The following is a 15,519-nucleotide window of genomic DNA, read 5'->3' on the forward strand; positions in this document are numbered from 1 at the left end:
TTCTTGCCACCTACACCTGAGACAACTGGGGGGCTGACCCCAGCCCTAGAAAATTTACCGCCTCACTCAAGACGGATACAAAGGCTCAACAGTTGCCTCCCTTTCGAAGCCTTAGCACAGAGTTACTTCTCGCACCCACAGTTGAAAGGTGTACCCTAACTACTACTTCCCGCTAAGAGAACAGTGCGGGCCGGAGAGCCCCGCCTGGCCGCTGCCGGCGCCGAGCATGCGCAGAGACGTCGGCGTCGTGGGCGTGACTCCGACCCTAGTCCCGCCCTTTCTCCTCCCACCCCGACGCCCCGCCCTCCGTCCCTGTCTCCGCATGCGCGTCCCAGACCTGGGGGTGGCGCTGCTCCATCCGGGTATCCCGCGGCCTGTGGTGGTTTTGTGTTTTTTGCCTGAAACCGGGAGCGTGAGGCGGCCCCGAGTGGCAGGACACCGGGCTCCGGACCGACTGCACGGGCGGGGCTGGACGTAAGTGCCAGGCGGGAGCGGGGGAGGAAGGCATCGCCGCGGCAGGAGAGTGCTCGGACCCGGACTCCGTGCCGGCGGATGCTGAGTCGTTGTCTCCCGCTCTGGGAGCTACCGACGGGGCTGTGCCCGGCTGGACCTTCCGGCTGCCTGCTTCGGACCTGGTCCGGCGGCGGCGGGAGAGGGCCACCGCGTGCGGATCCCGCCAGGCCGCCGGGCCGCGCCCTTCCCGGGACTCACAGGACCCCTGGAAATCGCCTTGCCTCCCCTGCTTTACCGCTGGAGAAACTGAGGCGCGGCTGGTTCACCCGGCGAGCCAGAACCCGTATCCAGACCTTCCCGGTCCGCACCCCACACCGAGAACCCCGCGTCTGTGGGCGGAGGCGATGAAGCGCCGGAGAAGGGACTCGGGGCGGGGTCACTGGGAAGAACCGAAAGTAAACACACGCCGGCGTGCTGTTCCCCCCGGGGGAGACTGAAACGAGTGCATTTTCAAAATTAAGCTTGTTTTAGAGGCAAATGAGCCCTGGTTATATCGCAGTTTTTAACATTACATTTTACATAGGGACGGTACAGTTGGATTCGTTGCTCTTTATTAGGATACCATGTTTTTAGACCGTCATGATTGCTGGCTGCAGCGGAGCTTAATGGAGGCTTCAGATGCGCGGTGGGAGTGTGGGTGTTTCTGGATTATCAGGAAGTTAAACGTAATTCTGGCTTTTTCAACCTTGACACAGATACTATGGCTGTGTCTCAAGCCATGTCTGTACAGCTCGTCTCGGAAGAATGTTTTATGTAACTTGGTCAACTATGGTAATTTAGCAGTGGATTTTTACATCTGAATATTAATTTCAGTGTTGTATTTTCTTTTGCCTGGAAAATAGCTGTTAGAATCAGAGATAGAGATACCAAAATGAAATGGGTGTTCTTTTTGTAGAAATTACACCAAAAGCCAGGCTTGGAGAAAGAAAAAAATAATGAGGTGATATGAGTAGACCTGCAGTGCAGTGTTTAATTTCTTAATCTGAAGAAACACATTTTCAATAAAATGTATAAATTCATAAGAGAAATCTTTTTCGTCTGACTGCATGCTTTAACTCAGAGCGAAAGTTGATCATTTGTGTCTCCACTATGTTAGTGCTCCTGGACTGTAAATATCAAAATCATAACATAGTTTAGAATTAAAATTAATAATTATTATAACAATTTTAAATACTTGGCTATCTACCTTTGTTCAGATTACTTAAATATACCAAAATGATCTCTTATTTTTTATTGAGGTATAATTGAAATATAACATTAGTTTATGGTATACAGCATAATGGTTGGATATGCTTTATATTGCAAAATGATCACAATAAGTCTAATTAACATCCATCACCGCATAGTTACAAAATTTTTCTTGTGATGAGAACTTTCAAAATCTACTCTCTTAGCAACTTTCAAATAATACAATACAGTATTATTCACTGTATAATATATCCCTCCCCAGGACTTACTTATTTTATAAATGCAGGCCAAAGCCATCTTTTAAATTAAGAAAAATACTAAATAGGAAAAAAGGGAAAATAAATGAATCCAGGTTTTATTTTCTAAAGTTATAATGTGGAGGTTTATCAAAAGTTAAATTGAATGTTCTGAAGAAGTGTATGTAGCCAAACTACAATACAGTTGAACTTTGTATAACCTGGTTTGAAATGTGCAGGTCCACTTATAGACGGATTTTTTTCAATAAATATACAGCCCTCTGCATCCTGGGATTTCCCATCCCAGGAATCCACAGATGCAGAGAACCTACTGTAGGCATTGTTCTACACTATCCTATATAATAAAAGCCTAATATGCTAAGTGTCTGGTCACCTGGTCACTTTGCATTCAACCAATCAAAACATAATATGCTAATGATATGTTAAGGCTGCTCAACTGCTCCCTATGACATGCACTGATGGGGGGGGCGGGGGCAGGCAGTTGACCAGTCGCTACGATGTGCACTGACCACCAGGGGGCAGATGCTCTGACCGATAGGTTAGCTTACTGCTGGGGTCTGGCTGATCGGGACTGAGTGAGGCGGGCTGGATACACCCTGGAGCCCTCCCATGGTCCCTCTCTGGCTGGCCTACCTCCCACGTCCCTCCCTGGCCCCAATTGTGCACCAGTGGGTTCTCTCAGACTGGCCTGCGCCCTCTCGCAATCCAGGCTGAGGGATCCCTCCCCACCCCCCGCCCCCCACCGCCCGCCCCCGAGTACACGAATTTCGTGCACTGGGCCTCTAGTTTTATATAAGGGACTTGAGCATCTTTGGATTTTTTAAACATTATTTTTATTGATTTCAGAGAGGAAGGGGAAGGGAGAGAGAGAGAGAAGAAACATCAATGATGAGAGAGAATCATTGATTGTCTGCCTCTTGCACACCCCACACTGGGGATTGAGGCCGCAGCTCAGACATGTGGCCTTGACCAGAATCGAACCTGGAACCCTTCAGTCCACAGGCTGATGCTCTATCCACTGAGCCACGCCGCCTGGCCATCCTTGGTTTTTTATATCTTTGGAGATCCTGGAACCAATCTCGCTCCTCGCCACCCTTCCCCCCCACCCCCACTGGTTACTGAGGGACTATAGTTAAGTTTTTGAGGAGTCAAAAAGTTATACTCAGATTTTCCACTGCGTGAGTGTTGGGTTCCCCTGAACCCTCTTGTGTTCAAGGATCAACTGTATTTGTAACTTCACTTTTATTAAGTTATTCCTGAGCTATTAATTATTTTCTAAGAACATAAGTCAGGTTTGAAGCAAGTAAATAGAAGTGCTTTATTTAACTGTTTTTCTTTTTTTTTTTAAGTGACCTGAAAAAATGTCTGGATTTCTAGAAGGCTTGAGATGCTCAGAATGCATTGATTGGGGGGAAAAACGCAATACTATTGCTTCCATTGCTGCTGGTGTTCTAGTAAGTGTCACTGATAATTTGGGTCTTCACTATTTTGGTGTGTTTGTTTTTATGTTTTAAATTCTGTATGATGTTTCAAATTAATGTTTTTCATTATATATTTGCCCTTGATAATATCCAGAACCAGATTCAAGTAAAATAAATTATCATTTGGTGTTAAATTGATTTTCGCATCCTACCTGAAACATCTGTGGCCTTCACTGTAATTGATCAAAAGGAAAAGCAGAACTGTAGCCATTATTCACAATGTCAAGAGAATAGCTAAAATTCTATCAACAATAATTATTCTCCATATTACTTTGAAATTTTGTTTTATTTTTCAATACATATATCTTTCTGGAGGCTTACAATATATCAGCAGCTGGCCATTCTTTTTGTCAGTTGGAATCTGAATCATTTTATTTCTTTCTCCTGCCATGAGATATTGTACCTGATTTCTAGTTCCCAAAGTTAGATTATAGACTTTATTATGAAAATATAAATAATGACTAAAGTAAACATAGAAAAGAAGTTCATGTTAATAAATATTCATTGTTGTCAGATTTAAGGGTGTCTAATATTTAATCCTATATTAAACCATGTGCCAATTTGAAATTGCTGGGACATTTAAGAAAAATTGGAGCCGAAGCCGGTTTGGCTCAGTGGATAGAGCATCGGCCTGCAGACCGAAAGGTCCCAGGTTCAATTCCGGTCTAGGGCATGTACCTTGGTTGCGGGCTCATCCCTAGTGGGGGGTGTGCAGGAGGCAGCTGATCAGTGTTTCTCTCTCATCGATGTTTCTAGCTCTCTATCCCACTCCCTTCCTCTCTGTGGAAAATCAATAAAATATATTTTAAAAAAAGAAAAAAATTGGAAATTCATTGAAGGGATTCCTTTACTTTAATACCTTGCTTTCTTTTGAGCCAGTAACATATGAAATTAATATCCGAAATTTCTCCTTGATGTCACCTTTTTTGTTTGTTTTAGTTTTTCACAGGCTGGTGGATTATCATAGATGCAGCTGTCATTTACCCCACTATGGAAGAGTTCAACCATTCATACCATGCCTGTGGTGTTATAGCAACCATTGCCTTCCTAATGTAAGTGTCCTTGTCAGTGTCACTATTTACATAGGTTGTCACAAAATAAAAATGTTTTACACATAGTTGAGTAGATTTACATTTTTGAAATGTTGTGAAGTTAACAGGTTGGGCATCGTTTAAAAGTCAAATAATAGAGGACTTAAAAAGAAAAGCCACAACACTCTTTTCTATTCTTCCTTTTACCTCTCCTCTTCCACTTCTATCTCCCAGCTTCTTCTATCTCCCAGCTTCTCTCAGCTGTCCTGTTTCTATTCTATCAGTGTTTATAACATTACTTTTAGGTCAGAAACGGTGTACTTTGTCTAAGGGTTCGTTTATTCATCTAACAAATATTTATTAAGCTTTTATAGTCCCAGACTCACTCTGCTGTAAAAACAGGAAATACAGTAGTGAATAAACCAGGAAAATCCTTGCCTTTTTGAATTTATACTCTAATGAATGAGGCAGATAGTAACAAAAGAGAAATAAATTAAATACATAGCATGTTAGATAACGGTTAGCACTAGCGAGAAAAAGCAGAGAAGGGAGATATGAAATGTCAACAGAACATGTAGAGATTTCACACCAAGTCAAGGAATGCCTCACTAAGAAGGTGGTTTTTGAGCAAAGACTTGTAGAAATGAAGGAACTTATCATGGGGATATACATATAAGAGAGGATCATTTCAGACAGCAGCAAGTACCAGGACTCTGGCATGGAGATCAGTAGGATTGGAGTGAAGGGTTAAGGTAATAAAAGCTAAAGAAGACTGAGGAGACTAGAGAGACATTAGAACCAAATGTACCTCATGATTCTGGACAGGATCCTTTCGCTATTAAGAGCATTATTTGGGGGCGGGGGGGGAAAGAGCGTTATTGGGACAGTTGGGGAACTTGAATGAGTCTGAAGGTTAAATGGTAATGAATCCTTGCTCATTTCCTGCTCTTGATGGTTGTATTGTGGTTCTTTAGAACCAGCTGCCTTGTTTGTGGGAAATACATATAATTGTATGCCTTGTTTGTAGGAAGTACAGTTCCTGGGATTGTGGGGCATCATGTTGACAACTTTCAAATGTTCAGGGGCAAAAATTTGAACTGTACTTGCAACTTTTCTGTAAGATTAATATTACATATAAAACTAGTAATATCAGAGAACAAATAGAGATTGTTTGAGAATGGGCTTAATAGTTAAGACTGACAAGGCAGGGTCATGGCTATCTAATAGAAAATTGTGAATTTTATTCAAATGACTCAGCAAGGAAAAACAAGAGCTAAGAACCACTAATGTAGGAACATCTGCATTTTTAAAAATACGAAGCTTGTTTTAAAATATATCTATTTTGCCTGGCCTGTGTGGCTCAGGGGTTGAGTGTCCACATGTGAACCAGGAGGTCGCAGGTTCGATTCACGGTCAGGGCACATGCCTGGCTTGTGGGCTTGATCCCCAGTAGGGGGCGTGCAGGAGGCAGCTGATCATGATTCTCTCTTGCCCTCTCCCTTCCTCTCTGAAATCAATAAAAATATATTTAAAAAAATAAATAAAATATATCTATTTTATGTACCAGGTAATGTCATTGAAAATAGCCCTAGCTGGGGGCTGGCTTTAGCTCAGCAGTTCCTTCAACTACAGAAAATAGCCCTAGCTGGTTTGGCTCAGTGGATAGAGTGTCGGCCTGTGGACTGAGGGTCCCAGGTTCGATTCTGGTCAGGGACCCATGCCTGGGTTGTAGGCTCCATCCCCAGTGGAGGAGGGTGCAGGAGGCAGCCGATCAATGATTCTCTCTCATCATTGATGTTTCTGTCTCTCTCTCCCTCTCCCTTCCTCTGAAATCAATACAAATATTTAAAAAATAATAATTATGAGCATTTCGATCATTCTAAAACTGAGATTTGAGTCCTCAGTGGTTAGAGCATCGGCCCAAGGACTGAAGGGTTCCTGGTTCGATTCCTATGACGGGCACATACCTCGGTTGTAGGTTCGATCCCCGGCCCTGGTCAGGGCATGTGTGGGAGGCAACCAAACAATATGTCCCTCTCACATCGATTTTTTCTCTATCGCTCCCACTCTCTCTAAAAATCAATGGAAAAGTATCCTCAAGTGAGGATTAACAAAAACAAAAAAAATTAAAATTTATATTTGAATGAATAAATTAAGACTATATTATTAAGAAAAAAATTAGGGTTCAGATATTCAATACATTTATTGAACACCTACCACGTGTCAATCCCTGTGATAGACACTGAAAATAAAAATGGGAAACAAGATAGACTGAGCCCCTGCCTTCATGAAGCTTATATTCTAGTGGTATATGTGTGTGTGTTAAATGTATATAATGTTTAACTTTTTAACTTGGTATATTGTGAACATTTTCCCATGACATTTAAACATTTTTTAAGGATACTTATAAAGAAGGCAAGGCTATCTCAGTCTAGAGTGGTACTCTATGAAAGTCAGTGAGAGACTTTTTATGTTTGGAAGATCTGTTAGGAAGTGAAAAACAGAAGATTTACCACTTGATTCTCTTTGTGTTGAGTATGTCTGATATGTACAAATGGAAAACTAGATAGGACCAAGCTAAAGATTATTCTAGTCTTAGCAAGATAAAATTTTGAGAATTTTTTTATTGAGGTATAATTGACTATTTTGAGAATTTTACTCACATTTTAAAAAGCATCAGAATCATCTAAAGCAGGGGTCCTCAAACTTTTTAAACAGGGGGCCAGTTCACTGTCCCTCAGACCGTTGGAGGGCCGGACTATAGTTTAAAAAAAACTATGAACAAATTCCTATGCACACTGCACATATCTTATTTTGAAGTAAAAAAACAAAACGGCAAAAACACCCGCATGTGGCCCGCGGGCCAGTAGTTTGAGGACGCCTGATCTAAAGGACCTGTTAAAACTCAGATTGCTCAGCTGCAGACTCAAGAGTTTCTGCCTCAGTAAGTTTGGATAGGGCTGGGAATTTTCTTTCTAATGTGTTCCCAGGTGGTGGCTGATTCTCCTAGTCTTGCAACTATAACTACTGCTTTAGAGCATTAGGGTTCAAATATTAAATACATTTATTGAAATAATTAGGGTCTGGTCGAAGGGACTTGCTTAAGGTCATATGAATCTATTACTCAAGACTCATGAGGCCTAAGATTAAATTTGAGGAACTCTAGCTTTTTGTATCTGGTAATTTGATGTCATGGATAGTCTCCTCTTGGCATCGGAAACCCTGATTTCTTGGTTTTATTTATACAGGATTAATGCAGTATCGAATGGACAAGTCCGAGGAGATAGTTACAGTGAAGGTTGCCTGGGTCAAACAGGTAAATAGGTACAAATAATGTCTTACTATGCATCCTTAAAATGAGAATATATATGGGAAGGCCACTTGTCTAACTCCTTCAGATCAGGAATAGAATGGAGTTGTATCTAGAGCAGAAGTTACAGGTTCCAAGGTATAAGGTAAAAGTTGCATTTGGTTAGAGTTGGCTTTAAAGTACAGAATATACAGTTTTGAATATACAACCCTGTGCAATAATGTAGATATAAATGTATACAGTAAAGAACAGTATATAATGAATATATATGCAAACTAGAACTTGCCTTACTTTCCAGCTATTCCATATAAATTTCATTCCCTTTAGTGCCAACCTTATTTGATTGAATTAGCATTTTGAAATAGTTTAGAATCATAAGTTTTAGTGTCTGTTTTAAAATACACAACATAAAATTAGCCATCTTAACCATTTCTAAATGTAGTTCAGTAGTGTTAAGTACATTCACATTGTTGTGCAGCCAACCTCCAGAACTTCTTTTTATCTTGCATACTGAATATAATAATAGAATTTTAGTGTGTGGGTTCATCCAGGCCCTTCCTCCTCAGCTGAGGAAATCATGTCCCCTGGACTCCTTTGCCATGCACCCGAGGTAGACAGGATACAGGACATGTGTGGCACAGTTTCCTAGAGTCCAGTTTGCTCAGAGAATTGAGGGGACAAATATTTATTAAGCAATGTAAATGGTAAACTGAAAGTATTACACATCCATACAGAAATAAACTTGGATATAGGCAAATTGCAAGGTTTTTTGTTTGTTTTTATAATGAAACTAGAGGCCCGGTGCATGAAAATTCATGCACTGGAGGGGGTGTCCCTCAGCCCAGCCTGCCCCCTCTCACAGTCCGGGAGCCCTCAGGGGCAGGAGGCGACCCGGCAATCAGGGGAAGGCGATGCCCCCATCACATCTCTGCTGCTGCCACTGCCGGCAGTGCAAGCCTCGGCCAGCCCTGGTTATCTGAGGCTTGCCTATGCCTCGGGCCTGCCCTGGGCGGCTGGGTAACTGACATCCGAGGCTTGCCTGCACCTTGGGTCCACCATTGGAGGCTGGGCAGCCGACATCCGAGGCTTGCCTGCGCCTCTGGCCGGCCCTGGCAGCTGGGGGGCTGAGGGAACTGGGGGGCTCCAGAGGCAGGTGCACAGAGCAGCTGGACCCGTCTGGGGGTGGGCCCGGCCATGCCACACGCCTGCTGCCCTGGCGGGGCTGAGGGGACTGGGCGCTGCCATCTTGTGGCTGTGACAGTCAATTAGCATATCCCCTCCTTATTGGTTGCAGGCATGGTCATCTTTGTGAGGTTGTGACGGTCAATTAGCATATTCCCGTCTTATTAGATAGGCTAGGAGAAATCACTAGTCCTATCTAATAAAAAGGGAATATGCTAATTGACCGTCACACCCTCACATCAGCTATGATCTCTTGGTTCGTTCACTGTCTTTGTAGATGAACGTAAGAAGAGATACAGAAACATGGACCTACCATAACTTTGTAAACTAAAGGAATAGGTGAATGTTAGTAGTTAGTGTTGATAATAATCTTCTATATATATAAAAGGCTAATATGCAAAGTGTCACCTCGGGAGTTCAACTGGGAGACCAGGAGTTCGATCGCTTGCTATGACATGCACTGACCGCCAGGAGGTGGTGCAGAATGAAGGAAGGCCCTGGCCAGTGGCCGGCAGCCTGGGAAGGAAGGTCCCAGCTGGCAGCCGGAAGGAAGGCCCTGGCCAGCAGCCAGAAGGCTCTGATTGGCCCTGATCACCGGCCAGGCCTAAGGACCCTACCTGTGCACGAATTCCATGCACCGGGCCTCTAGTAAGAAAATAATAGCTAGAACTAAGACTAGAAGAATATGGCCATCATCACATCTTTAAATAAAATTTTTTAGCTAGCGTAGCTTTGTACGGGTCAGAGACAGTTGTATTTAATTTGTGTTTGTGTGTGTGTGTGTGTGTGTGTGTGTGTGTGTATTTGTTTTAATATCACATCTATGAGTAACAGCTTATTTATTTCATAACTATTATTTTATGTTTGGATATGAAATAAATCTTTAAATATAGCATTCTATTTGCCATGCTAATTAAATAAACTCAGCTCAGAGTTCATTTAGGCAGTTTAATGATTTTATAGCAGATCTTCATAAATATTATTTAAATGTGATTTAAGTCTTCCTCTATTAACATAATTTTAATGCAGCTTTTCTAAGTGCAAGCCACAATAAATATGTATTTATTTTGCTGCCAAACTTCCCTGAAAGTGAAATATGATAGTGTTTAGATTCAAATATCACTGAATATGAATCTTTTGTAAGTATACCTATGTTTTTGTTTGAAAGCTCTCTTGGAGGATTTTAAATTTTGCAGCACTATTTCTAAAAATATATGAAAAATGAGTATCTAAATACGGTGAAACATATTTTGTAAGACTTTTATTGGACAGTTGAGGACAGTTTTTCTTAGTGTAGATATTTGGGGAAAGTAAATATAGGCACTTAAAATACACAGACCAGCCAATAAGAAAAAGGCCAATGTTTTCACTATTGAAAGATACTCAACACATCTGGTCTTTTTATTTTAGATTTTAATGATAACTACACATTTTTTCTGTTTGAGTTTTTGTTTTCTTTTTAAAAAGTTAGTGGAAGTGACTGCTGCCATCTGAAAAACAATTCTGGTAAAATGTTATTTCTTTTAAGGTGCACGCATTTGGCTGTTCATTGGTTTCATGTTGGCCTTTGGCTCTCTGATTGCATCTATGTGGATTCTCTTTGGTGGCTATGTTGCTAAAGGTAAGAGAGCAGCTTATATTTTACTTCAATGGAATACTGAAATTGAACATTAAAGTTGGTTATTTTTTTCATATAGGTAGGCCACCTACTAGCAATACATTTATGCCTAGGAACTCCCCTCTCCCTATCAGTATTTTGTTTTTGTTTGGTATGTTTTTAGTATCCTGGAAGGAATGGGACATAGCTCCAAGCCTTGCTATTCTTTGGTTTCCAAAAACCTCAAAAGCAGAATATATATGTTCTCCAGCTACTTGGCAGGTTTTGATTTGCTGAATAATATCCATGCATAGCTCTAATATCCTAGAATTAGAATTTATTGAGCTAATAAATTTCTGATAATGACATCATTTCCTTTTAGATAGAAAAGTAAATTCACATTTCACGTGCATCTGTTACATGAGGCCAGTTTAAGGCAAGCTCAGATAAAGGCCTGCTCTTAGATCCTTGGCTGAAATTTTGCCTGAGGGATATCAGAATATATGAAAAACCACTTAATGTTCCACGTAAAATTGACTGTTTATCATAGTAAAAATACAATACTACTGATTTGTAGAAACTGGACTAGCAGAGATATAATCTAACCCTTTACTTCTTTGAACAAAATGTGATGCTTGAACTAAAATCATGAGTTTCCTGAATTTTTATTAAAATCTTTTAAGTCTTACAGATAAGAATGATAGGCATTTTAAAATATTTATATCTTTCTTTTGTTTATATGTTTATTATTAAAATCATGTTGCCAAAAATGTAAAAAAGAAAAAACAGAAAAAGGAACTATAATAATCTTACTGCTCTTAAATATTTTGGTACATTTTCTTTGGTCTCTTCTGTTTTTTATGTAGTTATAATTATAGCATAAGTAAACTCTTGAAGCCTGCTTTTGCATGTAACGTAATATGGTAAGTAGTTCTCTTGCTGCTACAAAATCTTTGTCACCATCATATTAGAAAGACAAAAAAATTACTTTTTTTATTTGAATTGCATAATATTTGTTCATTGTAGAAAACCGAGACTATAAAAGAGCTCAGAGAAGAATATAAAATTACTGATAATTCTTCTTTCCCAGATATAACTATTAATACAGAGTTCCTTTTTATAGGAATGTGTTTATCTCAAAGAATTTTTTTAAAATATATTTTTATTGATTTCAGAGAGGAAAGAGGGAGCGAAAGATAGAAACATCCATGATGGGAGAGAATCATGGATCGGCTGCCTCCTGCAAGCCCCCCACTGGGGATCGAGCCCACAACCCCGGGCATGTGCCCTTGACCAGAATTGAACCTGGGACCTTTCAGTTCACAGGCCGAGGCTCTATCCACTGAGCCAAACCGGATAGGGCTATCTCATAGAATTTTAAGATTTCTTTCCAAAAGGCTTTTGGAACCAGGTTATGCTTTGAGAATCATTAGTAGCAGATCTATAATTTTATAAAGTTGCCTTTCTACAGGATCTTTATGAGTCATTCTATTTTAAAAAAATTTTTTTTATTGACTTCAGAGAGGAAGGGAAAGGGAGAGAGAAATAGTAACATCAATGATGAAAGAGAATCATCTATCGGCTGCCTCCTGCATGCCCCCTACAGGGGATTGAGCCCACAACCCAGGCATATGCCCTGATCAAGAATTGAACTGGTGACCTCTTAGTTCCTGGGTCAACACTCAACCACTGAGGTACGCCGGCTGGGTGTTCCTCAGCACATTAAACAGTGTCAAACATAGTATGTACTCAGTATTTGTTAAATGAATGAAGGGATCTGTCAACTACTAAACCAATACTAGACTCTGTCATGTATTATGTCATTTAATACTCAAACCAACCATAGTTACCAGCAAAATCAATTATATTAGGAAAATTGATATGCACCAGATTATCAGAAACTAAAATGTTTTGAGATGATAAACCTCTAAATATTATAATTATTATTATTTTACATTATTGTTAGTATATTATTATTATTTTTACAGAAAAAGCCGTAGTGTACCCTGGAATTGCTGTATTTTTCCAAAACGCCTTCATCTTTTTTGGGTAAGTTTGTTTTGCCTTTTTCATCCTATCTTTTCTTTTTAATGCTTTCTTTATCATAGTTTCTTTTATGTCATTTATATATTTAGTTGCTTTATTTACCCCTGTTCAGTGCTCCTCCATGTTGTTATCATAAAATATAAAGAGTGAGATTTTTTAAAAAAGAATAATTTATTGACTTTTAGAGAGAGAGGAAAAGAGAGGGAGAGAGAGAGAGAAACATCGATGCTCTTTCTACTGCCTTCTGCACACCCCCATCGGAGACCATGCCTGCAACCTGAGCATGTGCCCTTAATCAAGAATTGAACCAGCAACCTCTTGGTGCAAGTGATGGCACCCAACAATTGAGCCACACCAGCCAGGGCAAGAAAGATATTTTTAATACATGGGTTAGTTTGCTGCCAATCTTTGGAATATACATTGATTTTTAAAATTGCTACCACCACCCTGGCCGGGTAGTTCAGTTGGTAGGAGCATCATCCTGATATGCCAAGGTTGCGGGTTTGATCCCTGCTCAGGGCACATACAAGAATTAGCCAATGAATGCATAAATAAGTGGAACAACCAATCAGTGTTTCTCTTTCTTTTTCCTTCTCCCTCTTCTCCCTCCCCCATTTCTCTCTCTATCTCAAATCAATAAATAAAAATAAATTTTTTAAAGAGTAGAGAAATAAATTGAAGAGAGACCTGTTAAACAAGAATCAGAATGTTTTTTTACGATTCTTTTTTTAAAATGATTTTTAGAGAGGGAGAGAGAGAAACAGCGATGTGAGAGCAATATATTGACCAGCTGCCTCCTGCACACCCTCTACCAGAGATGAGGCCTGCAACTTGGGCACATGCCCTGACTGGGAATCGAACCAGCAACCTTTTGGTGCACAGGTCAACCTTCCAACCAACTGAGCCACACTGGTCAGGGCTGTAAATCCTTTCCTAACACATTCAGACAGAATAAATTCTCTGTTTCTGTGCTCCCTTAACATTTGGTATATATACCTCTCCCCTCCTCCCCAATACTTACCACATTGGATCATCAAGAATGTGAGCAGCTTGCCCTGGCTGGTGTTGCTATGTGGTTAGAGCATAGGCCCGTGCACTGAAGGGTCACTGGTTCAATTTCAGTCAAGGGCACATACCTACCCGGGGTTGTAGGTTTGGTCCCCTGCTCTGGTTGGGGCATGTGCGGGAGGCAACCAATCAATGTGTCTCTCTCACATTGATGTTTCTCTCCCCACCCCCTCCTTCCTTTCCACTCCCTCTAAAAAAAATCCTCTGGTGAGGATTTTAAAAAAAAGAACAACTTGAGAGCAAGGACTATATTTTATTTATCTTTATAGCCCTAGCATCTAGCACCTAGTACCTTGATACTCAAAAAAGGTTTGTTGAGCCCTAGCCAGTTTGGCTCAGTGGATAGAGCGTCGGCCTGTGATGGAAGGGTCCTGGGTTCAATTCCTGTCGAGGGCACATGCCCAGGTTGTGGGCTCGATCCCCAGTAGGGGGCATGCAGGAGGCAGCTGATCAATGATTTTCTCTCATCATTGAAGTTTCTATCTCTCACTCCCTCTCTGAAATCAATAAAATAAATAAATAAATAAATAAGGTTTGTTGAATGAATTTGATAAAAGTCAGACATATAATGGTTACATACTAAGCCTTGATTAACTTTTTTTTTTAATTTTATTGATTTTTTACAGAGAGGAAGGGAGAGAGATAAGAGAGTTAGAAACATCGATGAGAGAGATACATCGATCAGCTGCCTCCTGCACAGCCCCCACTGGGGATGTGCCCACAACCAAGGTACATGCTCTTGACTGGAATCGAACCCGGGACCTTTCAGTCCACAGGCCGACGCTCTATCCACTGAGCCAAACTGGTTTCGGCCTTGATTAACTTTTTAAGAGTGACATATGTCCCCAATACTCATAGTTAAGGATGCGGGACGCTGGTGATAAATAGCACAGCTGAGCACAGTGGAAGAATTTACTGCCTTAAGAGTGATAGGTTTCTGTTCTGATACAGTGCATGGTTTTTTCATACAGCTCATCAATTATTCTTTGGTGCTAGTTTCCCATGATTCTAAGTCTTACATATCTTTGCTTTTCCCAAACTTAACTAGTCATGTGATACTTCTCGTTTTATTCACAGGGGACTGGTTTTTAAGTTTGGCCGCACTGAAGACTTGTGGCAGTGAAAACATCTGATTTATTGCTCCTGTACAACAGCCCTGCATGGGTTTGTTCTATTGTGTTTGTTTTTTATTTTTAATACTCACTCCCAATCTTTTGTAATGACATTTTCTAAACTTATTTCTGAGTGTAGTCTCAGCTTACATTTGTGTGATACTAAAATCATGAGAAATCGCTATTTAAACAATAACAACAAAAATCTATTGTGGTATGCATTTGATTAACTTATCAAATGTTAAGGAAAAATATTCCACGTGAGTAAGTTTTGTTAAGTTTTATCATGGTATAATTGTAAAAATAAAAATAAGTTAGAAAAGAAATTGTGGATACATCTTATATGAGTATTTGTCATAACCAAGATCCAAAATGCAATTAAAGTGCTCTTAAGATATGATGTGTTTGTTTAAATGTGGGCTCTTCTGTGTCAAATATTAAGTGAAATATAAACATTTTCTTGTTTTTAAAAACTATTCAGTGGTCAGAATTCTTTCTCACTATACTTTGTGTTGGGTTTATTCAGTTTTGCTAAATTCTGAAAATGTTTCAGTGTAAGTAAGTAGCTATTAAAAGTCTCCCAAGGGGTAAGTGAGCATGTCGGGAGCAGCTCCTGATCCAGCCACCAGGCTCCTCAAAAGTGTCCCTTCTGGCCCTAGCTGGTTTGGCTCAGTGGATAAAGCGATGGCTGCGGACTGAAGGGTCCTGGGTTCGATTTCTGTCAAGGGCACATG

General features: G+C 40.5%; 1 protein-coding gene across 1 annotated transcript; it reads left to right on the forward strand.

Annotated features, from left to right (window-relative positions):
- Nucleotides 1-323: 323 nt before the first annotated feature.
- On the forward strand, nt 324-15,261 carry TMEM50A (transmembrane protein 50A). The gene is made up of 7 exons (XM_008148070.3): nt 324-474; nt 3,308-3,412; nt 4,379-4,491; nt 7,719-7,786; nt 10,491-10,583; nt 12,548-12,608; nt 14,751-15,261. Exons 2-7 carry the CDS (start codon nt 3,320-3,322, stop codon nt 14,794-14,796), a joined length of 474 nt encoding a protein of 157 aa, XP_008146292.1. The 5' UTR covers nt 324-474; nt 3,308-3,319; the 3' UTR covers nt 14,797-15,261.
- Nucleotides 15,262-15,519: the final 258 nt, after the last annotated feature.

The sequence above is a fragment of the Eptesicus fuscus genome, chromosome 9 (genome assembly GCF_027574615.1).
Source record: "Eptesicus fuscus isolate TK198812 chromosome 9, DD_ASM_mEF_20220401, whole genome shotgun sequence".
Taxonomy (NCBI): Eukaryota; Metazoa; Chordata; class Mammalia; order Chiroptera; family Vespertilionidae; genus Eptesicus; species Eptesicus fuscus.

What these genes read in the sequence shown, in the direction of transcription:
- TMEM50A (XM_008148070.3), top strand. Translation starts at nt 3,320, where the DNA reads ATGTCTGGATTTCTAGAAGGCTTGAGATGCTCAGAATGCATTGATTGG. An exon ending in CCATTGCTGCTGGTGTTCTA is followed by an intron (nt 3,413 to 4,378) that starts GTAAGTGTCACT and finishes TGTTTGTTTTAG; the next exon opens with TTTTTCACAGGCTGGTGGAT. An exon ending in AGGTTGCCTGGGTCAAACAG is followed by an intron (nt 7,787 to 10,490) that starts GTAAATAGGTAC and finishes ATTTCTTTTAAG; the next exon opens with GTGCACGCATTTGGCTGTTC.